At 26.8% G+C, this 27261-nt stretch overlaps 1 protein-coding gene across 2 annotated transcripts; it reads left to right on the forward strand.

Annotated features, from left to right (window-relative positions):
• Window positions 1–1530: 1530 nt before the first annotated feature.
• On the forward strand, window positions 1531–26931 carry LOC135931695 (nuclear pore complex protein Nup54-like). 2 transcript variants are annotated; one of them, XM_065468964.1, is made up of 9 exons: window positions 1531–1871; window positions 1958–2184; window positions 21315–21502; window positions 24918–25144; window positions 25706–25854; window positions 25984–26091; window positions 26188–26307; window positions 26526–26672; window positions 26734–26931. In XM_065468964.1, the coding sequence occupies exons 1-9, from the start codon at window positions 1661–1663 to the stop codon at window positions 26842–26844; spliced, it is 1488 nt and encodes a 495-aa protein (XP_065325036.1). In that variant the 5' UTR covers window positions 1531–1660; the 3' UTR covers window positions 26845–26931. The 2 variants fall into 2 exon arrangements, with proteins under 2 accessions (XP_065325036.1, XP_065325037.1); XM_065468965.1 differs by lacking the exon at window positions 26734–26931 and having other exon boundaries at window positions 26188–26359; window positions 26526–26666.
• The last annotated feature ends 330 nt before the right edge of the window (window positions 26932–27261 follow it).

The following is a 27261-nucleotide window of genomic DNA, read 5'->3' on the forward strand; positions in this document are numbered from 1 at the left end:
CCTGTAAAGTGCCTGTCTATAATATTTTCGACATCATCTGATAACAAATTTTCATCTTTTAGTGAAGTGATTATTGTTTGTAAATTGATTATTTTATTTTTTCCTCTTTTTGAGCTCCTATAATAAGCATGTGCTCTTTTTTTTAAGCGTTTAATTATAGCCTCTTGGTAAATAATTTTTCTTTTTAATGTTTCATATGTCGCGGAATAATTATGATCATTTGTTATATGTATAATTGGATCTTTTTCATATAATATATCACTTTTTAATGGTGTTTGTATATTTGAATAAACATTCGTTATCTAAAAAGTATATATTTTAAAATATTGTTTTAACTATGTAATGATATTGTTAACATACATCATGAAGTGGCTTAGATATACTAAATATCGATGGAATAGAATCTTCCTTCAATAAAATCTTTCCAGATATAGTTTGAATGAAACAAGTATTTTTAAAATGCCTTCCACAAATAATACTATATTTATTAGGCATAAAATTTTTTCTATTTATAGCATGTAACCATTTTTCCAATAATTCTTTGGATTTTAATGGAAATCTATATTTAAAAATAGGTGAATAATAATGAGTAAAATATAAGATAAAAGATAGATAGTATATAACAATCAATATTAATATCAGATCAGTTATTAGTAATATAGTATTGAATCAGTGAAAATTTGTTGATTGGCAGAGCCTCTATTAATATATATATGGTTTACATATTTCTTACAAATATTTAAAAATGAAACTGCATCATAGTAAATATGTATTTTAAAAATGGCTAACTTAATATTTTATCCAGAAAAATATTTAGGCAAAGTTCAAAATAGAAATTTTATCAACTCAAGAGGAAGAAGCATTATTTGTCCTAGCAGTAAAAATGAGAAAACTTTATATTTTTACTAAATAAGGATTTTTTTTCAATGTTTGTAGCTTATTAATGCTTTATGTAATAAATATGTTGCATATAAAAAATAATATATATACTTATGATAAGAAATATGTGTATTAGATTCCATTTTATTTGTTTTATTACAATTATGAACACAGCACACTCCCATTATCTAAATAAAATAATAAATGATAGTGATATTAAAAGATCTGTTTTGCATGTATCCTTAGATGCATTAACATAAGATTTATAAATCCGTGCAGAATTAAGTTAAACTATATTTTAAAAAATTAAAAGGTGGGTTAGTCTTAGATTCATTTTTTAAATATAATCACCTAGTCCACATTCATAAAAAAAGTCTTATGAAAATTTAAGAATAAAAGATACTATAAAATATTATATCATAAATCGAAACCTTTAAAACTAAATTATCGTAGTAGACTTGTTTTCTATATATTAATATTTCTTGCTGACAAATAATGGATAACCAAACTACAAAATGGCGCTACAGGTGATTACAATGTGTGGACACTTTTATAATGCATTGAATGAATGAATCGTCAATCTATAGTTATATATATCATTGGTATTTTATATAACTATTTGTTGTCATTAATTTTTATTTTTTTAGTGGTATTTTAATTTTTAGCGATTATTACTTTAGCGATTTAGAACGGGAACCTTTTTTTTTGACGCTATATCAGCTGTGGAAATATTTCGGCCCGAACTCACCTAGCTGTCATTATTGTTTTATTGAACCTTATTATGGGTTTTAATTTCTTACAACCCCCAAATTCACATATTCTGTCAATAAATAGTACTCCATCTCAATTTACATTTAATACTTTATCGAATTTCGTTAATTCAAATCAAACCTTATTTCTGCCAAATGTATCTTCATTATTTGGTAGTAACTCACAAAACACCTTATTACCAATTCAATCCTTGAATACAAATTTTTTCAGGCCAATTACTAGTAAAATTAAATTTTGCTTGATTTTACTTACATAATCAGAATTTTTGGTATCTACTGATTCTTAAAAATTGCTAATTTATAAATAGATATGAATTCATTAACTGGTACAATGAATCTTGATGCAAATATGGGTAGTGATCTTCAATTACTTTATCAATCATTATCTACTCCTGTCATATTTAATGATACAAGAGATCAAATTTTACAGCAATGGAATCAATTACAAGCTATTATTGGAAATGGTAAAGGATATTATTCCAATCAGACTTCCCCATTCAATTATACTTTCGATGGCTTGTGCACTAAATTTAAGGTCCAACAATATTAATTATGTTATGAAGCTAAGTGTATTTTAACCATTAATTTAATAAAATTAGATCCAAAAATTATCTACCAGCTATTTTTTTTAAACCTGGAATTAATTGAGTTTTTTCTAGATTTTTAAGTTAAAAGTTTAATAAAACTGATAAATTCCTATAAAATCCTTCAGATATATAGCCAATGTCCATAGTATCCAGCAGTATTTGTGGATAATTTAATTTTTTACAGATACAATGCTGATACTTATAAATCATTCGTAAATTAAAAAAAGATTAGTCAATATAGAATTTATGAAAAAAATTGATAAAAGAATGAAAGAAGGTGCTAATTGTTAATTTTATTTTCTATTTTTTAAAATTTTATTATATGAATTTCAAATAATGAATAAATAAAAAATTATTTTGCAATTGTTTTATTATCACAATTTTTTAGATTTATATGGTTTAATTGATGATTAGTTATATTTAAGTTCTAAAAGTAAAAGTCAGACACAATATGATTTTATCTAATAGTTATATATGATTTACATTTAAATAAATAAAGTTATTTACATCTATAGGTTATTTTATTAATTTTTTAAACTTAAAATTCTTTATTATATTGAAATAAAGTGTGGTAATTGATCAGTTAGAAGTGACCTGGACATAGATATCTGGGAAAAGTACCCCAGGAAAAATGATAATGTAAAAAAAAATTTTGGATAAAAATACCAAAATTTAATAATTTTTTTAAATGTTTAGAAAAAAGAGAAAGTTTTAAAAATTATTTCTTACATATATTAAAAAATAATGACAATGCCCAACCACTTTTAACTTTTTACACAAGCTTTTACAAGAATCGTGCAAATATGTGGAGTACTGAGGAAATATTTAGATGCTGGCTAAATGTATTTCCACAAGTTTATGGCAAGGCCTGATGTGATCTAAGGTTAATCTAAGCATAAAAGTAGATTATGAGAAATATTTAATTTTATTAGACACTAAACCCACTAAATTTGGTAAAGTCAAAGAAACACTTAAGGCTGCTAAGATAATTATCTGTTTTTTTACTTAACTACACAGTTCAGGATAAGAGATAATACCAAACTTGTGAGCTCCTCCCTAAGGGGTTACCTTAGGCTAACCCACAAATATAAAGGTTAGTGTTTATATTCATTGAGGAGTAATAATAATTTAATTTTAATAGACACTAAACCCATTAAATTAGGTAAGATCTAACAGATACTTAGAGTCATTTAGAAATTAGTTTTGAAAAAAATTTCCCTTTCTAAGCATTTAAAATTTATTAAATTCGAGTATTTTGGATATTTGTCAGATGTATTATTGTCCAAGGGTATTTATGTCCAGGGTATTTTTATCTGGTCATTTTTGTAAAGTGTCTTTATGCTAAGTTATTTTTATATGTCCAGGATTTGGAAAAAAATACAAATTTGGAATAAAGAATTTTACGCTCAATTGGGCCATTCCATGCCAAACGGATAACGTTTTGGCTTCAATTTTGATAAAAATTTGTATATAAATTAAGATTTTTGTAATTTATATATGTCGTATTGGGATATGGAATCTCGTGGGATTCGGAATCCCAACCTCGAATTCCCACGTTTTTTTTGGAATCTTTTTTTTAAATTAAAAAAAATATTTAAATATTTTAGCTTTATATAAAAATTTTAATATTTGGAGAATTTCTTAAGAATTTAATAAAATCTTTCTTTTCTTTCTTTCTTATTACTTTAAGTGTTCTTTCTTTCATTACTTTCCTAAAATTTTTTATTTTAATATTTGGAGAATTTCTTATGAATTTAATAATCATCTGTATACATTTTAATACAATATTTCAATTTAATGAATAAAATTGACTCGTTTATTACTAGATTTCGATATTTTTATTTTGTATAAATTTCAATAATATATTTAAATTTATTTCGAATTAACCCTTCCCAACAAAGGTTAAAAAAATCACTTAAACTTTAAAGATGGGGTCTATTTTACCCCTAATAAATACAAAATTTAAGATTTTATGCTAATTTTCCTAAAATTGCTTAGATTTTAAGACTATATTTCAATTTAATGAATAAAATTTATATAAAAATTTTAATATTTGGAGAATTTCTTAAGAATTTAATAAAATCTTTCTTTTCTTTCTTTCTTATTACTTTAAGTGTTCTTTCTTTTCTTTCTTTCATTACTTTCCTAAAATTTTTTATTTTAATATTTGGAGAATTTCTTATGAATTTAATAATCATCTGTATACATTTTAATACTATATTTCGATATAATAAAAATATGCTACATTATTTTAAAAAATTATCATCAAATAATACAATATTAATTTAAAAAAACATAAAAAAAATAATATACCCGACTTAAGCAATAACCCATATTTTAATTTTTCTTTCTTTCTTTTTTCTTAAAATTTTTGAAAAAAATATTCACAAAAACAACAAAAAAAAATTGAAAAAACGAAAAAAAAACAACTTTTTTTTAAATCTAGCTAATTTTTTATATAATAAACTTAAACTATTCATTTTTCCCTTTAACCCCCTTTTATCTTTAATAATTTATTTTATCATATAAATGGAATTTCATCAAAACTCATTTTTTAAAAAAAAAATCCCCGAGCACAGATTCGTGGTTCAGACCCATATATTTTAAGTAATTTCTTATTGAACTTATTATAGATATAAATTTATTAGTTATCAATCGATAATTAAGACATATTGAATATAGGCAACAAGCCAAGCGATACCTCTCGATGGAGAAGCTATTATTGGGGGGGGGGGGGTCAGGACTAATTTTATGTATCAAATACGCCTAATTCTACTTTAATATGGTGTATAAATATATTTTTATTTATTAAAAGAAATTTTTAATTTAATCTTAATTTTCTTTCTCTTGTTTTTATAAGTCAAACCCTTATTCGAAATATATATTTTTCTATTAAATTTGTTTTTATTTCTAAAATAAAACTATATACTTTTTTTGTCAATTTTTGCCGTCTAGTTTTTATTTTCTTTATTTGTTCTATAATAAACTAATTAATATAAATTTTCAAAAAGGATAAAAATCATAAATATTTTCGCATGAATATATATTTTAAAAAAATCGGAAGTAAAAAATAAATTATTTATTACAACAATTATTTAATGATACATGACATTTAGTTTTATTTATTTTAATTTATTATGCTTAGATTAAAAATAATGAGGATAATTAAGCTCCGTGAAGTTAGCCGAACATTTGGAAGCACTAACAATGAATCATACATTTTTTAGTGCTTTAATCCGTATAGTAGCCGAATTTTAGGAAAAAAAGTTATAAGCAAAAATAAAAATTTGTGCCAACTTCACGCTTAAAAGTTGACTGAAAGCACTAACGATGAAACTTATATCATTCTTTAGTGCTTAGTTAGTAGAGGTTAGTGCTTCAATCACTTTTGTAGCCTAATTTAAGAATAAAATGTTATTGGCGAAAAAAACAAAAATAAAGAAATATTGGCGATGTGCCAAAACAAAAACTAGAGTAGTACTAAACATCCGGTTTTCGCCATTATTTAGTGCTTAATTAATGTATTTAAATTCCGTTATTAATTTGGTTTATCGCCATATGGAAAACAAGTTATAAACTAAATAAAAATTATGACGTCACGATTTAAGCGTGAAGTTGGCTGAACTTTTGGAAGCACTAACGATGAAACTTATACCATTCTTTAGTGCTTTGTTAGTAGAGGTTAGTGCTTCAATCACTTTTGTAGCCTAATTTAAGAATAAAATGTTATTGGCGAAAAAAACAAAAATAAAGAAATATTGGCGATGTGCCAAAACAAAAACTAGAGTAGTACTAAACATCCGGTTTTCGCCATTATTTAGTGCTTAATTAATGTATTTAAATTCCGTTATTAATTTGGTTTATCGCCATATGGAAAACAAGTTATAAACTAAATAAAAATTATGACATCACGATTTAAGCGTGAAGTTGGCTGAACTTTTGGAAGCACTAACGATGAAACTTATACCATTCTTTAGTGCTTTGTTAGTAGAGGTTAGTGCTTCAATCACATTTGTAGCCGAATTTAAGAATAAAAAGTTATTGGCGAAAAAAACAAAAATAAACAAATATTGGCGAAGTGCCAAAACAAAAACTATAGTAGTAGATAACATCCGGTTTTCGCCATTATTTAGTGCTTAATTAATATATTTAAATTCCGTTATTAATTTGGTTAACTGCCATATGGGAAAAATGTTATAAGCTAAATATTACGTCACGATTTAAGCGTGAAGTTGGCCGAACTTTTGGAAGCACTAACGATGAAACTTATATCATTCTTTAGTGCTTCGTTAGTAGAGGTTAGTGCTTCAATCACTTTTGTAGCCGAATTTAAGAATAAAAAGTTATTAACGAAAAAAAGAAAAATAAACAAATGTTGGCGACGTGCCAAAACAAAAACTAGAGTAGTCCTAAGCTTCCGGTTTTTGCCATTATTTAGTGCTTAATTAATGTATTTAAATTCCGTTATTAATTTGGTTAACCGCCATATGGGAAAAAGGTTATAAGCTAAATAAAAATTATGACGTCACGATTTAAGCTTGAAGTTGGCCGAATTTTGGAAGCACTAACGATGAAACTTATATCATTCTTTAGTGCTTCGTTAGTAGAAGTTAATGCTTCAATCACATTTGTAGCCGAATTTAAGAATAAAAAGTTATTTGCCAAAAAAACAAAAATAAACAAATAATGGCGACGTGCCAAAACAAAAACTATAGTATTAGTTAACATCCGGTTTTCGCCATTATTTAGAGCTCAATTAGCAAATTTGAATTCCATAATTAATTTGGTTAACCGTCTTTATAAGAAATTGTAATACGTTAAAGAAATATTTAGAGGTCAAATTTTGGCCAGAAAAGTATGAAAGCACAAACGATGAAATATATATCCTTCGGTTAGTACTTCAATCATTTTTGTAGCCGAATTTAAGAATAAAAAGTTATTGGCGAAAAAAACAAAAACAAACAAATATTGGCGATGTGCCAAAACAAAAACTAGAGTAATACTAAACATCCGGTTTTCGCCATTATTTAGTGCTTAATTAATGTATTTAAATTCCGTTATTAATTTGGTTAACCGCCATATGGAAAACAAGTTATAAACTAAATAAATAATATGACGTCACGATTTAAGCGTGAAGTTGGCTGAACTTTTGGAAGCACTAACGATGAAACTTATATCATTCTTTAGTGCTTCGTTAGTAGAGGTTAGTGCCTCAATCACATTTGTAGCCGAATTTAAGAAGAAAAAGTTATTTGCGAAAAAAACAAATATTGGCTACGTGTCAAAACAAAAACTAGAGTAGTACTAAACATCCGGTTTTCGCCATTATTTAGTGCTTAATTAATGTATTTAAATTCCGTTATTAATTTGGTTAACCGCCATATGGAAAACAAGTTATAAGCTAAATAAAAATTATGACGTCACGATTTAAGCGTGAAGTTGGCTGAACTTTTGGAAGCACTAACGTTGAAACTTATTCGTTAGTAAAGGTTAGTGCCTCAATCAAATTTGTAGCCGAATTTAAGAATAAAAATTTGCGAAAAAACAAATAATGGCTACGTGCCAAAGCAAAAACTATAGTAGTAGTTAACATCCGGTTTTCGCAATTATTTAGTGCTTAATTAATGTATTTAAATTCCATTATTAATTTGGTTAACTGCCATATGGGAAAAAAGTTATAAGCTAAATAAAAATATGACGTTCGATTTAAGCGTGAAGTTTACCGAACTTTTGGAAGCACTAACGATGAAACTTATATCATTCTTTAGTGCTTCGTTAGTAGAGGTTAGTGCTTCAATCACTTTTGTAGCAGAATTTAAGAATAACGAAAAAAACAAATGTTGGCGACGTGCCAAAACAAAAACTAGAGTAGTACTAAACATCCGGTTTTTGCCATTATTTAGTGCTTAAAGTTATAAGCTAAATAAAAATTATGACGTCACGATTTAAGTGTGAAGTTGGCCGAATTTTGGAAGCACTAACGGTGAAACTTATATCATTCTTTAGTGCTTCGTTAGTAGAGGTTAGTGCTTCAATCACATTTGTAGCCGAATTTAAGAATAAAAAGTTTGCCAAAAAAACAAAAATAAACAAATAATGGCGACGTGCCAAAACAAAAACTATAGTAGTAGTTAACATCCGGTTTTCGCCATTATTTAGTGCTTAATTAGCAAATTTGAATTCCATAATTTATTCGGTTAACCGTCTTTAAAAAATTGTAATACGCTAAAGAAATGTTTAGAGGTCAAATGCCAGAAAATTATGAAAGCAATAACGATGAAATTTATATCCTTCTTTAGGGCTTCCTTAGTAGAGGTTAATTCTTCAATCACCTTTGTAGCCGAATTTATGAATAAAAAGTTATTTGCGAAGAAAACAAAAATAAACAAATAATGGCGACGTGCCAAAACAAAAACTATAGTAATACCAAACATCCGGTTTTAGCCATTATTTTGTGCTTAATTCGCAAATTTGAATTCCATAATTAATTTGGTTAACCGTTTTTATAAAAAATTGTAATACGCTAAAGAAATGTTTAGAGGTCAAATTATGGCCAGAAAATTATGAAAGCACTAACGATGAAATTTATATCCTTCTTTAGGGCTTTTTTAGTAGAGGTTAGTGCTTCAACACTTTTGTAGCCGAATTTAAGAATAAAATGTTATTTGTGAAAAAAACAAAAATTAATGGCGACGTGCTCAATAACTATAGTAGTAATAAACATCCGTTTTTGCCATATTTAGTGCTCAATTATTAAATTTGAATTCCATAATTAATTTGGTTAACCGTCTTTATAAGAAATTGTAATACGTTAAAGAAATATTTAGAGGTCAAATTTTGGCCAGAAAATTATGAAAGCACAAACGATGAAATATATATCCTTCGGTTCGTACTTCAATCATTTTTGTAGCCGAATTTAAGAATAAAAAGTTATTTGCGAAAAAAACAAAAATAAACAAATAATGGCGACGTGCCAAAACAAAAACTATAGTAGTACTAAACATCCGGTTTTGCCATTATTTAATGCTCAATTAATTAATTTGAATTCCCTAATTAATTTAGCGTCTTTATAAAGAATTATAATACGTTAAAGTATGTTTAGAGGTCAAATTTTGGCCAGAAAATTATGAAAGCACTTGCAATGAAATTTATATAATTCTTTAGAGCTTCCTTAGTAGAGGTTAATGCTTAAATCAGTTTAATAGCCTAATTTAAAATAAAAAAATTATTAACAAAATAAACAAAAAATCTCTCAGCGACAAACATTTTATTTTTACTATTATTTATTACTTATTTTGTAAAATTTAAACCCTAATTAGTTTGATTAAAAACCCCAAGTAATTAAAAAATGCATATTGTCTTTTTACACTTAACCTATTAATTGTTTCCGTAGATCATCTGCCATATTTGAGTAATATAATGTTTCAAAAGCTTATATGTATTAAGGTTCCCAAAATACATGAATACCTATAACCAAGTCACAAAATATTATTTCCACTACTGCCTAAATGGGTCCATTGAACCATATTCTTGTGTAATAATTATATAATTTTTATTATTTTATTGTAACAACTACATTTTTTCTCCAGCATCTATTATTCTGAGGTGTCATTGAATGATATGGTTAAAAACATTCTCAGAATTTTTATTCTTAATTCAAATTGTTCTTTTTACATAGTTTTATTCTATTCGAAAAAATTACGCATATATTTATTTCTATCATAAATTTTAGTTATATTAAGATCACAATATTATGAAGTACCCGTCGAACCGTGCTCAGGCCTATTTTTTTTAAAATAAATCGGGTTCGGGCCTAATATTTTTAAATAAGGGCCTGGTAGGGTTGGGCCTAGAACTTTTTTTAAATATATCTAAATTTATCAATTATATATTAAATTTTTTATGTAAAATAAAAATATTTGATTTTATTTATAGAAACTAGACAACATATGACATATATCTTTTATTTTGAGTAATTTTAAAAATTATTTTCTATATTTAAATAAATTTTGGCATGACCAGGCCGGGTCGGTATTTTTTTAAAAATATTTCGGGCCGGCAAAACTTTTTTTAAAAAATTTCGGACCGGGCCGGGCTTGAAAAATTGGGCCCGATGCAGATCACTAATACTTATGCAGGAATTATGAGAGTTACCCTGATTCGATAAATAACTGTCATATTAATCCTTCAAATTTTCTGACACCTTTCTCGACGCCTAAAATTTTAGACCAAAACATTAAAAAATTATATTCGATTCATAAATTTTCGTCTTTATTAAAGTTTTATTATTAAAAATTTTTTTTAAAAAATTATATCAAAATGTTTTTTATAATAATTATGGAAAGTTATTTAATTATATAAGAATGTTTCACATTATGGAAATGTTTTACATACTATAAAAATTTAGAAGTAATCAAAAATTTTTGAGTAATATAAAAAATTAACCACAGAATTTCCAACATGTGATTAATAAATCAACACTCAGCTGTAAACCATATAATAAATAGAAGTCTAACAGCTGCACACATTTCAAACAATCTTAAACCATCAAATTTATCTCAAGTAGATGGTTTGAGACCTGATGGTATGACAACCATACCTTAGGCCCTCGGCAAATCACTCATTGGGACTACACGTGGTCTCATCATTCCCTTCAAACATAAATTTCAATTTAATAACACAGGCAGAAATTAAAAAGACAAACAAATACAAAAATTTTAAAAACTTCATATTTACTCCAGTAGTGACTTCCACTAACGGGCATTTTTCGCCTTCAACATTTATGTTTTTAAAAAATCTGGGTAATAAAATACGACCTTTAACAAATGAACCCAGAGAATTTCTTTTTATTCGACAAAAAATTCAAATAGAAATTTTTAGACACAAATATGGTTCCTTTTTGGGGACTCAATTATAGAATTGAGCTCTAAATAATGGCGAAAACCGCATGTTTGGTATTACTATAGTTTTTGTTATGGCACGTCGCCATTATTTGTTTATTTTTGTTTTTTTCGCAAATAACTTTTTATTCTTAAATTCGGCTACAAAGGTGATTGAAGAATTAACTTTACTAAGGAAGCCCTAAAGAAGGATATAAATTTCATCGTTATTGCTTTAATAATTTTCTGGCCATAATTTGACCTTTAAACATTTCTTTATCGTATTACAATTTTTATAAAGACGGTTAACCAAATTAATTATTGAATTCAAATTTACTAATTGAGCACTAAATAATGGCGAAAACCGGATGTTTAGTACTACTATGGTTTTTGTTTTAGCACAACGCCATTATTTGTTTATTTTTGATTTTTTCGTAAATAACTTTTTATATTTAAATTCGGCTACAAAAGTAATTAAAGCACTAACCTCTACTAAGGAAGCCCTAAAGAAGGATATAAATTTCATCGTTAGTGCTTTCATAATTTTCTGGCCATAATTTGACCTCTAAACATTTCTTTAGCGTATTACAATTTTTTATAAAGACTGTTAACCAAATTAATTATGGAATTCAAATTTGCTAATTAAGCACTAAATAATGGCGAAAACCGGTTGTTTAGTACTACTAAAGTTTTTGTTTTGGCACGTAGCCATTATTTTTGTTTTTTATAACTTTTTATATTTAAATTCGGCTACAAAAGTAATTAAAGCACTAACCTCTACTAAGGAAGCCATAAAGAAGGATATAAATTTCATCGTTATTGCTTTAATAATTTTCTGGCCATAATGTGACCTTTAAACATTTCTTTATCGTATTACAATTTTTATAAAGACGGTTAACCAAATTAATTACTGAATTCAAATTTATTAATTGAGCTAAATAATGGCGAAAACCGGATGTTTAGTACTGCAATGGTTTTTGTTTTGGCACGTCGCCATTATTTGTTTATTTTTGATTTTTTCGTAAATAACTTTTTATATTTAAATTCGGCTACAAAAGTAATTAAAGCACTAACCTCTACTAAGGAAGCCCTAAAGAAGGATATAAATTTCATCGTTAGTGCTTTCATAATTTTCTGGCCATAATTTGACCTCTAAACATTTCTTTAGCGTATTACAATTTTTTATAAAGACGGTTAACCAAATTAATTATGGAATTCAAATTTGCTAATTAAGCACTAAATAATGGCGAAAACCGGATGTTTAGTACTACTATAGTTTTTGTTTTGGCAGTCATCATTATTTGTTAATTTCGCAAATAACTTTTTATTCTTAAATTCGGCTACAAAAGTAATTGAAGCACTAATCTCTACCAAGGAAGCCCTAAAGAAGGATATAAATTTCATCGTTAGTGCTTTCTAATTTTCTGGCCAAAATTTGACCTCTAAACATTTCTTTAGCGTATTACAATTTTTTATAAAGACGGTTAACCAAATTAATTACGGAATTCCAATTTGCTAATTAAGCACTAAATAATGGCTAAAACCGGATGTTTAGTACTACTAAAATTTTTGTTTTGGCACGTAGCCATTATTTTTGTTTTTTATAACTTTTTATATTTAAATTCGGCTACAAAAGTAATTAAAGCACTAACCTCTACTAAGGAAGCCCTAAAGAAGGATGTAAATTTCATCGTTAGTGCTTTCATAATTTTCTGGCCATAAATTGACCTCTAAACATTTTTTTAGCGTATTACATTTTTTTATACAGACGGTTAACCAAATTAATTATGGAATTTAAATTTGCTAATTAAGCACTAAATAATGGCGAAAATCGGATGTTTAGTACTACTATAGTTTTTGTTTTGGCACGTCGCCATTATTTGTTTTTTTCAATAATTTTTTATTCTTAAATTCGGCTACAAAAGTAATTGAAGCACTAAACTCTACTAAAAATGCCCTAAAGAAGGATATAAATTTCATCGTTAGTGCTTTCATAATTTTCTGGCCAAAATTTGACCTCTAAATATTTATTTAGCGTATTACGATTTATTCATATGACGGTTATCCAAATTAATTACGGAATTCAAATTTACTAATTGAGCTCTAAATAATGGCGGATGTTTAGTACTACTCTAGTTTTTGTTTTGGCGCGTCGCCAATATTTGTTAATTTTATTTTTTTTCGCCAATAACTTTTTATTCCTAAATTCGGCTACAAATGTGATTGAAGCACTAACCTCTACTAACGAAGCACTAAAGAATGATATAAGTTTCATCGTTAGTGCTTCCAAAAGTTCGGCCAACTTCACGCTTAAATCGTGACGTCATAATTTTTATTTAGCTTATAACTTTTTTTCCATATGGCGGTTAACCAAATTAATAACGGAATTTAAATACATTAATTAAGCACTAAATAATGGCGAAAACCGGATGTTTAGTACTACTCTAGTTTTTGTTTTGGCACTTCGCCAATATTTGTTTATATTTGTTTTTTTCGCCAATAACCTTTTATTCTTAAATTCGGCTACAAAAGTGATTGAAGCACTAACCTCTACTAACTTAGCACTAAATAATGGTATAAGTTTCATCGTTAGTGCTTTCAGTCAACTTTTAAGCGTGAAGTTGGCACAAATTGTTATTTTTGCTTATATCTTTTTTTCCTTAAATTCGGCTACTATACGGATTGAAGCACTAACGAAGCACTAAAAAAACATATGTTTCATCGTTAGTGCTTCCAAATGTTCGGCCAACTTCATGGAGCTTTATAATTATAATTTGTCCCAAAATTTTCTAAAAAAAATTGCAAATTTGACACTTTTCATAAATATAATTTTAAGCTAATAAAAATTTCCCCCCACCCCAATCAAAATTTTACAAATATTTGAATATCAATTTTCCAACATAAAACTTATTTTTTATAAATAAATTTTATTAAAATTTCCTTTCCTTGTGAGTACATTAACATTATTCAAAAATATTAATGAAAAAGTTTTAGTCAAGAGATTCAAATCAAACTGTAATTTTTTTTATTAAATTCAAAATTATTAGTGAGTTAGAATTAATTAAAATTTTTTAAATATTTTTCATTTTTACTTCCATTTTGTAGAACAGAAGAAATAGAAATACAAAGGTTAAATAAGGCTGAGCATAAAAAATACTAATGTGTCGTCAGAAGCGATATCATTATTGAATTCAATTAATTAATCAGAGTTTACCATTGCTGCTAGTTGCATCAATAAATTATTTTCCTATAGCTCACTACTTTGTAGAAATTCACAAAAACCAAATTTAGATTTGGTTCAGGTTATTGATTTGGCGGAAAATATATATGAACAGGTAGATACAATAAGAGTGAATGTAGATGAATATTTTCATAATATTTATCTAGACGTTGAATTGAAGGCTAAATTTTATGATATAACACTAATTAAACCTCGTCTAGGCAATTATTGAGATGTAAAATAAATATTGGCTCAACTGAAGAATATTATAAAATATCCATTTTCATCCCATTCTTAGATACTTTTTTATCTCAAATAAAAGTAAGGTTTTTAGATAAAAAAAAATAAGTCTTTAGCAATCTTCAAGTTTTATTACCCAAAGATCCTTATAACATTAATTAGCAAAATTTTATTCCTACGATATTGATACTGAAATAAATTTAATCAGTGAATTCGAATTGTGGTATAAATATTTACTACGTTTAGCTATTTTACCTGAGCATGCTATTGATGTGCTCAATCGGTAAAGAAACCTTGGCTCAATTTCGTAATATTTTGAAGTTGTTTTATATTCTTGCATGTTTGCCTATTACAACATGTACGAATGAAAGGACTTTTTCCAACTTGAGAAGGTTGAAAACATATTTACGAAGTACTACTTCCGAATCTCGGCTAAATGGGTTAGCTCTGTTAAATATCCACAGAGATTCAGTTCCAACGACAAACGAAATCCTTGATGAATTGGCAACATTCCCACGAAAATTAAAAATCACATTATAATTATACTATTTAATAAAAAAAATTCTATAATATTGTATTTGATAAGAAGTTAAAAAAAACACTTGTTTTTTAAATTATTTTCTAGTCAATATTTTTTACACACTACTATTAGTATTCTCAATAAAAAAAATTACATTGTATGAGAATTTAAGCTGAGGCTAGTTTTTAATGCAAATTTTATAAAAAAATGACATTAAATTTAATTTCAACTTTACATTTAAAAAAACTTTATTAAATATAATATACCTAACTTAAAATAATAAAAAATAGGCATGAAATATCCATAATCACGAACTAGTAAATAATAGTTAAAAATATAATTATTATTAAATTATGAATTATTTAATAGAATAGCTAAAACATAAGACCCGGCCGAGGCTTGGGAAAAGCTGACCGAAGGGCAGGTAAGAAGGGTTTGGGGGCTAAGTCCCCCAAAAATCCCCCCCCCCCCCTATAAAAAAATCCTGGATACACCATTGTAATTCATTATTTTAATATTTATTCTTTAATTTTAATATAAAACATGATTTACACTAATACATGCAAACATAAAAAAAATATAGGACATTGTGAATATGTTAATTTTGACTTAAAAAGAAAGTATTAATATGCTCCAAATATAATTTTTTTTCCCATATTTGACAAAAATATTTCGTTTTCTCATCTTTACTGCTAGGACACATACTGCACCTTCCTCTTGAGTGAGTAAGATTTATATTTTGAACTTTGCCTAATATATTGCATATAGATTCCTTCAAAAGTCAGGACAATCTGATAATTTTTGTTGTACTTCTAAATATGGCTTAATAAGTTCAATTGATATTTAAATATAAAATTACTTCTTGTAGTGGATATTTTTGTGTTTTTGCTATATGATGTGAATTAATGGATATTATGCTTAGAAGTGTGTAAGACCTGCTTAAAATTGTATCATTTTTTGTCATTCTACACCATATCTAACATACCTTTAGTCATTTTATAAAATGTTATAATTTCAGGCTTGCTTGTATCAACATTTTTAATATGAGGGAAGTTGATAGCATTGTGACATCCTTTTCTTCTTTGGATATGTTAATAATGTTATTTTTTCATATCCAACTTAAATATATGAAAAGTGATATTACATAATAATTTTATTACATTTACTTTCAGAATATGTGAAAATTATTATAAATTATTTGAAAAATCAGATTATTATAAAAAAAAATTATGTATTTACTCTGGTGGGGTCTCACAAACCCCAATATGTCACAAGATGTTTATATCTTAAAAACTATTCAGCCAAAATATATAAAATTTGGAATATAGATTCTAAGATATATTTGATGAAGCTACTGAAGATTTCAGATAATAATAAACCGTTTTTATATAATGTCAATTCTAGCAAGCCTGGGGGCTCATATACCCCACCGGAGTATTGAAGGGTTTCACCTGGCTGAGCCTTTTAAATCCTCGCTAGGCCGGGCCTGAGTCATTGCCAACCACTGATTCACATATATGTTCTAATTATTTGTTCTTATTGAAGGTCAATTATATAATCATTATATTATATAAAAATATAAAAAAAATTGTTGAAATAATTGTAATAAACTCTCATCAAATTAAAGATAACTTTCTGATTTACATCTCATAAAATGGGTTAATTTCTGATTCATCCATTATCAAATAATAAAGGCGAAATTTTTGATTACCCATCATCAAATAAAGGAGAAATTTATTATTCTCCATCATTCTTGACAGGTTATCTGCTTGTTTAAATATAACTCTTTTCATTAACACAAAGATGATAGATATTAGGGCTGTCAGATGCTTCAAATAAGTTGAGAATCCAGTCTTTATTTTTTAATGTCCATACAAGACAATAAAAATCAGGGATGTGAACCCTTCGACAAAAAAAAAGAGTCCGGGTTCGGGTCCGGTAATAAATTTAAAAAGGTCCAGGGTTCGGGTCCGGGTTTAGAGGAAACATAAAAATAATGACTCAAAATAAGACTTTTTTTCATTCATTTTTTATTTTACTTCAATATATACACATTTATAATTCGAAATGAGATAATTTATATTTTAAATATTTTATTCAATCGCACAATCATGATAACTTCTAAAATATTATCCTTCAATTTTCCACGTAAATTAGTCAACGATGAAAATCCACGTTCTACGCTTACCTAAAATAGATAGTCATTTTTATAATATAAATTATTGTACTTGTGTCGCCGGTACAGCCATGACGATTCTAGAAAAGGTATATAATTCTGGATATATTGAAGAATTTTCCTCCCAGAATTTTAAAATGTTTGCATCTCTATTTATTCTCGTAACTTCCGAGAACTTTTCTATTAAAGATACAATAGATATTTTTTGCTCCTTTCTATCAGATGATAATTTAATTTTTTTTTCTCTATCTAATAGTAAAATTTCCAGATCATCAATATCGTTATCATTATCATTGTTATCGCTACAACCAGTAGATATTGTTGTAACCACCAATATATTGTAAATAATAGAGTTTTGGGTATGCCATAAATCTTCAAGATGGGCTATAGCCATTTGTTTTTGCTCACTACTTAATAAAACCTGATATCGCGGGTCTAAATATATAGAAGCATATACAACACTATTTTGCTCTCTTATTTTCGTATTTTCTAATACTTCATTTGAAAAAGAACTTGTTAATCTCCCTAACTCTAATCGACATCTTAACCATATGCCATAAAAATCCGATAAACATAATTGTTCTGCTTGCACTCTTAATGTTGTTATTTTTTAAAGGAACCAGCACACTAGTAAGCTCTTTTACTTGATTCCAATCATCTTCTGACAAAATGATTATGATTTCACATGCTCCTATGCTAAAATCATTACAGAAATCTTTCAAACTTAATAATCGCTCTAGCATCATACATATAGAGGACCAACGTGTTGTGCAATCTAAAATTGCCATTTACCTTTTCATGGATTTTAATATTCAAACAATTGTGGGAGTTTGCTTTATCAATTATAGTTTTAAAGTGACTATTTTTTAGGGAGATTCCACGAAAAAAATTAATAAAATTATAAAATTTTTATATTATTTTTTAAAAATTATATTTTTACATTAATTTAAAAAAAAAAATTTAAGTTAAAAATTTTTAGCACCCTGAACCCTTGGACCCTCCACTTTTTAAAAGGGTTCGGGTCCTGGTTCAGTCAAAATATGAGGGTCCGGGTTCACATCCCTGGTAATATGCTTTGCTTTAATTTCTAAGATAACAAAATAAATGAAAATTATTATAAATCTGATTTTTTTCTGCTAAAACTATATCATTAACTACTCATATTAGCTGAACATCAGAACTTGCATAGTCATGTGTTTTCAGACAATACATTAATAATATAAATATGAATAGGTATATATATAATTTATTGAGTTTTTAAAGAATTTTTTTTGAGATATTATAATTTATATCAAAAGATTTACAATTATCTTCTAAATAATTTATGCTTAGTTGGTACATACATTTGCTGGAACCTTCAGAAAATGATATCAAAAAAATATCTTTGTAATGTGATAGCCCTTTATATGTTAGTGATGGAGAGTAAAGTTATATTTAGTAAGAATAAAGCATTATTGTTAGTGTTGTTAAACCATCTAACTTTGGCCAGCTCTAAAATAGCTTGGTCAAGTTTTTAGTCTAAAAAAATAGTCTCTATCATTGAGTTGAGCCTAAACTTAGACGTTTAAGTCAATTGTTTAGGAGATAATCTTGACCACGCCATATTGGAGTTGAAGTTAGGTGATTTAACATCACTAATTATTGTATTAAAATAAAATATTATATATATTTACTAAACTATGCAGATCTTAGTAATAGATATAAAATCATAAAGTGTTTATTCAATGTGCAGTTAAATGATTGAAATAAGTATGTTAAATAAATATTCTCTATCCACCTTTCCAAATCGCTTAACAAAATAAATACAATACAGGGAAAAATTTATCTGGCTGGCCTGCGAATTTTGCTATTTGTAGACCTCTGATATGCATTACCCTTATAAATATGGAAAATATACATTTTATAACTTTATGTTACATTTTTATGGAAAGTATAAAATTAGATAAAATGCCAAAATTCAATATAAAATGTTGGACCAAATTTTTAAAAAAAGGGAAAAAATATTCTCCTATATAGCATTCCCATCATTATATTTTTTATCCTGAACAACTATTTATTTTTTATATAATACTTAACTTATGGATTTATCAATAAATAATAATTAAATAAATAGAAGCTTTTTTGAAATGAAGTTGGAGGCAAATGAGTTTTTAAACTATTTTCCTTGATTACAATTATAGATACAAATGGAGGTTTTATATTATTCAATTTGATCCTTTCTTACTGGGATTAGGATAGGATTCTTTGGTAATAGATAACATATAGTAAATTATTATGATGTGTCACAATAAATTTGGGTAAAAATTTACCTTTAAAAATTAGAAATTTAAATTTTCAGATAAAATGAATTTTTTTAAAAATATATTTGATGAATAACGCCATGATATCTTCTTTTATCACTCCTATAGATAACCTTTTAAATTCGGCCTTGACAGCTTGGGTATCTTTAGCTCCACCTGAAGCTACTTTACCCACAATTTTAACACACCAATCAATTTTCGAACCTTTAATTAAAAATTTTTTTTAAATAATTTCATCAAACCCCTCTTTGGAGTATTCAACTATTACAAATTGCTGACTGCACTAATGGTTATGAATGGTTGGGCATTACCAAGCCGTAACCTAGGTAACCTCTTATCAGATGAACAATTAAGAGTTACCATAGGCCATCGAATGTAACATAGTTCAACCGCATACATGCATCAAATGTAAAATATTAGTTGACTCCAAAGAAAGGGAGACATGGTCTAAATTGTATATATAGTCAAGGCAGACATGCAAGGCATGCAGCAATTAATTTAGCTATTAGCCGTTCTCTTACCAGGGCTCGAATACCAAACATCCTGGAGCCTACTAATTTATCATAAGATGGCCTAAGACCATATGGCTTAACTTCCGTGCCTTGATCTTTAGGAAAATCCTTAATTTGGGACTTCACATGCGTATCTTCTTTTCTAAAAAATTTAAATTCTTATCCGGTTGATATAGCAGAGAAAAAAAAACAATTAAATATTCAAAATTAACAAATTATATTTTTATACCAATCGTTATCTCTTCCCTTGGACATATGTCAAGCGGAACTTTAAAATTTTTTAAAAATATAGGCGACAAGATAAGAGCCCTTACATCAGAACCTAAAGAATATTAAAAACAAAATCTACAAATTACTATTTTAAAATATAATTTTTTATGTTTTTTGGGAACTTGTAGTCCCACCTCCGTTTTTATAGAATAAGGTTTTATTTTATTTTATATTTGATATGTTAATTTTCATATAATTTTATTTAAAATTATTAGTAAATTTCTTACCTAAAAATATTTGATATTGTGATCATGAAATTTTTAAACTTTTAAGGGTCAATGAGAAAATAATTGTAATTAAGCGTGTGTTTTTGAAGCGGGGGACCCCGGGTTCGATACTGATAGATGGCAAAAAATTAACATAAGGCTATATAGTCTCATCAAATTTTAATACTTTAAGATGATAGGAAAACGATCATGTTTTGATTATGGAGACTATATATATTAGATATAGATGGATACTATATCTATGTAGTGGTTAGTGAGTTTTATCTTTTAAAATACTAACTTTCCTTAAAAAATTTTCTGTTTTATTGGAAATATGTAGGAAATTTAAAAGACTTATTTTTAAACCAGAGTTTGAAGGCTAGTGAGTTTTATCTTTTAAAATACGAACTTTCCTTAGATTCTTTTGTGTTTTAGAAATATACTGGAAATTTAATAGATTTATTTTTAGTATTTTTCGAGCAATTTTAAACCAGAGTTTGAAATAAAATCTTTTAATTTAAAGAAGAAAGATTTTTGATCAAATTTTACATTAAAAAAATCTTTTATTAATAAATATTTTATAACTTCTATGCAAAGTTTTTCAAGATGAAATAACAATTTTATTTTCAAATCCTGATTTAAATCAAGATGGGCAGCATCTTCGGATCTACTTGAGTTAGAGCCTTATTCAAGTGAAAAGAGTAGAAATATAATTCTTTCTATTACAATTTAATTATATAAAAATATTTACTTAGGCAGTGTTTTATAACACATTGGTGACGGAAAAGAACGAAGATGGCCTCATGCTTGTGATTTGCGATAAACCATACGAACAAATCGTCAAATTCAAGAGTGAATTCTCTGACAGCTTCAATAAAATTATCGGTAACAAACCCAATGTCACAGTGGATTTGATCAATATTCGTGAAATTGGCAATAAAAAGTTTATTCTCGATATTTTTCCCACCATAAAGAAACCACCGAATCTTAACTGGCGATATAATTTTTTACAACTCATATTTTATATTTAAATTATTTTTTATGCTTGTCTTATTTTATTTATTTAAAAGAATTTTTTAAAAATCATTTTAATATAAATCAAAGTTTGAAATGCAAATTTTTTGGTAGATTTTTTGAGAATTCTTAAATAAATTTTTTAATTGAATATTTTATAGAATTCAAAATCTTTTATATGATTTTTATGCATAAAAATTTTTCTTGATGAAATCACAAATTAAAAAAAATATTTACATACGTAAATTTAAAGCCTTGCCCTATAATGTTGTGGATACAACAGAGCTAAGCTAGATATTTCTCAGCTCCATCTAACTGAATGTTAATAAAAAATTAGGAAAAGAAATATAGGGAGCCCTCTACAGGTTTGTGGGCAAGGCGCATGATAGTTCATAGTATTATTTGAACGCCTGTAGACTAGTTTAAAGGGACGTTGGACCAAGCTAAAGCATACGTCCATAAACTATGGTTTAATTGAATTAATTTACGGAAAGGGTGGGGGGTGGCTAATTTTAAATTATAATATTACAAAATTGAAAATAATATCTCTACGTTTGAATGTTGAAGCCTCGAATATCCAAACGTTTAATTGAGAAAGTACATACTGTAGGATAAATCGTAACTGTCGATAGGCTTGGAGTTATTCCGATTTCACTTTAAATATTTTTTTAATTGACCTTTTACTGTTGTTGAGACTTGAACTTTTTATTTGTATGTTTCAATTGAAAAAATATAGTCATGTATCGAATCGTGAGCTAAATTTTGGTTGAATTTCTTATGTGAGTTAGAAGTTGAATCCATTTTTTCTTTAGAGGCACTTGGCTTGAATATTTTCCGTGATTTATCATTCAAGACCTCGGGTAAAAGATGCCGTTGATTATTTTTGAGTTAATATCGACTCCGGACAAAATGTTGAGGAGATTAAATATTTCGCTGAGATTTTTCATTATGATTACATATCATCCGCATAAGAGATTATCCTATGATCAAGATAACATCATCCTAGCTCCATTAAATTTGCCGCTCCCAGGGTATTCTTTATCTTCTTGTTCATTACGATATTGAACAGTAACGGGAAGGGTGTACACCCTTGTTTTACTCCTCTTTTAATCTTAAATGAGGGAGACATTTTAATGTTAATTTGAAAGTTTTCAAACACATTTCCATAATGGTGCTTTAGTATCCCTTCATTTCTATACCAAATTCTTCCAAAATTCCCCACAAGGCGGTATGTGTTATATAATCGAACGCCCTCTTGAAATTCACATATGTGAAGAAGAAATGTTACTTATACTTATCACGGCTCTGAAATATTTTATAAAATTAAACTTAAGATGTTAGCCTTTTCCCTTCGAACGTTTTCGCGACAAAAATGTTATTTTTTGAACCGGAAACGTAAAAAAATACATCTAAGCATAATTGGATAGGAAATTTAATTCTGAGTAGAATGATATAAAAATATTCAAAATTGCATATAAGATGTTAGCCTTTTCCCTTCCAACGTTTTTACCACAAAAAAATTTTTAAAATTTATTTTTTGAACCGATAACGTAAAAAATTACATCAAAGCATATTTAGATAGGAAATTTAATTCTGAGTTCAATGATATAAAAATTTATAAAATTAAACTTAAGATGTTAGCCTTTTCCCTTCGAACGTTTTCGCGACAAAAATGTTATTTTTTGAACCGGAAACGTAAAAAAATACATCTAAGCATAATTGGATAGGAAATTTAATTCTGAGTAGAATGATATAAAAATATTCAAAATTGCATATAAGATGTTAGCCTTTTCCCTTCCAACGTTTTTACCACAAAAAAATTTTTAAAATTTATTTTTTGAACCAATAACGTGAAAAAATACATCAAAGCATATTTAGATAGGAAATTTAATTCTGATTATAATGATATAAAAATATTCAAAATTGCATATAAGATGTTAGCCTTTTCCCTAATCCAGTACTCACAATATCGTTATACTTACTATCAATTTAGTTTTGAAAAAAAACTTAAATAGAATATACATATAATTTTTTTAAAATAACCAAATAATTTAATTAAAAATATAAATTAAAAATTAATGAAATTAAATAAGATTATAATCGCAATTTATTTCAAAGAATTAATAAAAAAATTGAAATATTATAATCCATTTTTTTAAAATAACCAAATATAATTTAATTAAAAATAAAAATTTAATAAAAATAAAAATAAAAATAAAACCGCAATTTATTTCAAAGAATTAATAAAAAAATTGAAAAGATCTTAAAATTTCCATTTTTTAAATATATTATATTCCATTTTTTTTAAATAAATAAATATAATTTAATTAAAAATATAAATTAAAAATTAAATAAAATTAAAACCGTAATTTATTTCAAAGAATTAATAAAAAAATTGAAAAGATCTTAAAATTTCCATTTTTTTAATATATTATAATGCAATGTTATTATAATATTTTTCTCGTAAAAAAAGCAATAAATCAATCAAATTACACATTAATCATTTTCTTTGTTATTTTTATTTTCAATATTATTTTTTAGCCTTTCGTATCATGAGCCTTTCGACTTTTAGACCTTGCGGTTTATGTGTGATATGCAATAAATTAAAAATAGTCGCAGTGAAGAATAATTTAAATATACTATGTACCTAGAATGGAAACATTCCAAATATGTTCATTATTATCATTACTTTACATACCCTTATTGTGTAGATTACTCCCCGAAAACTTATAATTTTACTTAGGAAATCATATCTCCTACAGTAATAGGTAGAGACTTAGATGAGAGATCGGGCTACACATTAATATATAATTTGCTCTATCAAGCCTTTTATATAAATTTTATACTAAAAATGCAAAATACCAATCGTTTAATTCCTATCTTCCATAATTCGTTTTCTAACAAGATAAATAATTTACCATTCGTTTTTATTCGATCGTTTTAATTAGTCTAATACTCATTCATTTGATTCTTTAATCTTTATATAGCCCCCCCCCCCCACCAAATGCTATTTCACCGCCTTTCACGATCATTGGGAGGTATATAATGATGGGAAATTATATATAGATATTAATGTGATGGGCGGTTGGGTCGGACGAAGGACAAATTTTTTGTAAAATTTTAACTGGCCAGGAATTTCTTGAAAAATTATAACTGGCCGGGCAAAAAATTTAACAGACCCGGTAAATAATTTAACGGGCTAGGTTTGCAGATCTCTAATCGAAAAATATTTCTAACCGCCAATTTCAATTTAGAAAAATATATTGTTATTGACGATGCAATTAAATTTATAATTTTTAAATTTTTTTTTTGCTAAAGCTATAAAAATTTGTGAAAAAATACAGGTGTTGCGTTACTTTGATAGTCAATGAAAATTTGAGTCAAGGCGGCGTTAGGAAAGCGACATGCCAAGAACTCGTTTCCTATTTCAATCTAAGCCAAACTAATTCCAACTTAGGCTCACAAAATGGTGTTAAGAGTCAATTAGCCGCCCTAGATATCGATAATATCATTCCGAAGATTGGCCCGACCCCCCAGCAGATTCAGGTTCACCTCGATAATCCTCCTTCAAGTAAAAATTAATATTATAAAAGAGATTTTCTTTGGATTAAATTGTTAGTATATTGCCCCATCTAAGGACAAAATTGGATTAGAATATTAATTGGGATTTAGTAATCTCCTTCATCTTATCTGATACACAGAGATCAGAATTTTGTGATTTTAGGTTTTGTTAAAAATAAAAAATTATTTATTACCCAAAATTAGGCTAGTACAATATTTACTAATTTATACATTTTAACCATATAAACAGTTGGCGATATTTAAATCATTTACATAAACAGTTTGCGATCTTTCTAAACAACTTTATTATACAATATTCAAATTTACACGAATTCAGTTCTGAAATATTTTTCCAAGGTTATGCGAAATATTTAACTCGCTGGCATATGCCGAAACCAGTTATTATCTTCGGTTTTAAATTTGTGCGAGATTCAGGTTGTCTCTCCATCTCTGGAGCAATATTTTAAATAATATCTTAAACTGTAGGAGTTCTTACCGCTTCATCGGTATTTTTTATAATGTTCACCTCCTCTCCCTTGCCACCATTTCCTTCACATATAAAATATTATAGATATAGATCCCAAGATATGGGCAAAAGCCATACAGGAAAATCCGGATCCGGCTCATCTGATTCCTATCCCTGTTTTGGGGTTCAATGGACTTTACACTCGATTAAGTGCTATAGTGCAAGAAAATGATTTCCAAAAACTCCAATTAAATGTATAAATGATTTAATATTGAAATCTCAAATTTAACCAAGATTCGCCTAAGTTTTCTCCTAAGGAATTATCAATGTTTTATTAACAATACTAATTATTTTTATTAATTTAATTTAAAATTTTTTTTTAGAATCTTAACTTGAGTTTATCGCAACAACACGGTCGACTTTTGAACATCGCAAACAAAATTAAATCCATGACCCGTAAATACAAAGAACTTAAACATCGCTTTTTGCAAGTTCGCTATTTCGGAATTTTATAAAAAATAAATAACATATATTATCCTAATATTGTTTTATAATTTCATCTGATTATATTCTGAACATAAATCAAGGTAAAATGTGTGCAAGACTCGAAACGATTATATAACATACCAATTCAAATATTTGAGGTTCAATTGCGCGCCAAATTGGAAAGTTTATACAATGAATTGAATTCCAACGATCAGATACAGGTAAGTTTGATATATTGCAAATAGAGGATCGGGGGAAAATATTTTCAGGCCGGTAGGTAATTTTTACAAAATAAATTATAGGTCAGACATATTGTCAATATATTTTTATGGGTTGAGCTGGTTCTGAATTTACAATTTTTTTTAAAAAACAGAAAAATGCAAATTTCTGACTATATTTTCCATCGTGCTAATTTGATCTAATTATTCATCAATCTCAGGGTTTATGGAAGGTAATTAATGCTCAAAAGCAAATCCTTGAAATTGGTTCTCATAAATCATTGCATAAACCTATGGATGGCTTTTCCAAAGAGGACAATGGTGTGAAACGGGAGTTTGAGTCTAAATTTTTGAAGGAATTTAACACGGTTCAAATTATTTAATAAATAATAATTTTTTACACCATTTAATAAAACTTTATGTATATAGTTTATAACAAATCAACAAGAATCTTTGAATTATCTAGCTCACATTCTTAAAGAGGACAGCAGAGATTTGGCTTTCATGAAAAAAATTTTGATTGAAACAAATCAAGTCTAATTTGTTATATCAATTCTAATACATTTATTTGTATAGTAAAAGTTATAAATTAGTTGTATTGATTGTTAAATATATGTATATATTGGAAATGGAAAGTAATTTGTTATATTTTTATAAAAATGTTATTAAAACAATTTTTTTTATATTTCTTATGATTTAGATACATCCCTCCACTATCTGAATTTCAAATTTTGGAAATTAAAAATATTTCAGAATTTAGTAAGATATTTTTTAACTCGAATACTACGTTTGAATATAAACATACTTATGATCTAGTTATTTAATTAAAATAATTTTACGAAAATATAAAAAGTAAAAATTATTTAGAGATTAGCTTTATTTTCCTTTAAGTGTTAACAATAAATAAGCACATTCAATTTAATATTTAGCCATTTCTTCTAATTCATTTTCAATCTC

Source organism: Gordionus sp. m RMFG-2023, chromosome 1 (assembly GCF_954871325.1).
Source record: "Gordionus sp. m RMFG-2023 chromosome 1, tfGorSpeb1-WG-v2, whole genome shotgun sequence".
NCBI lineage: Eukaryota > Metazoa > Nematomorpha > Gordioida > Chordodea > Parachordodidae > Gordionus > Gordionus sp. m RMFG-2023.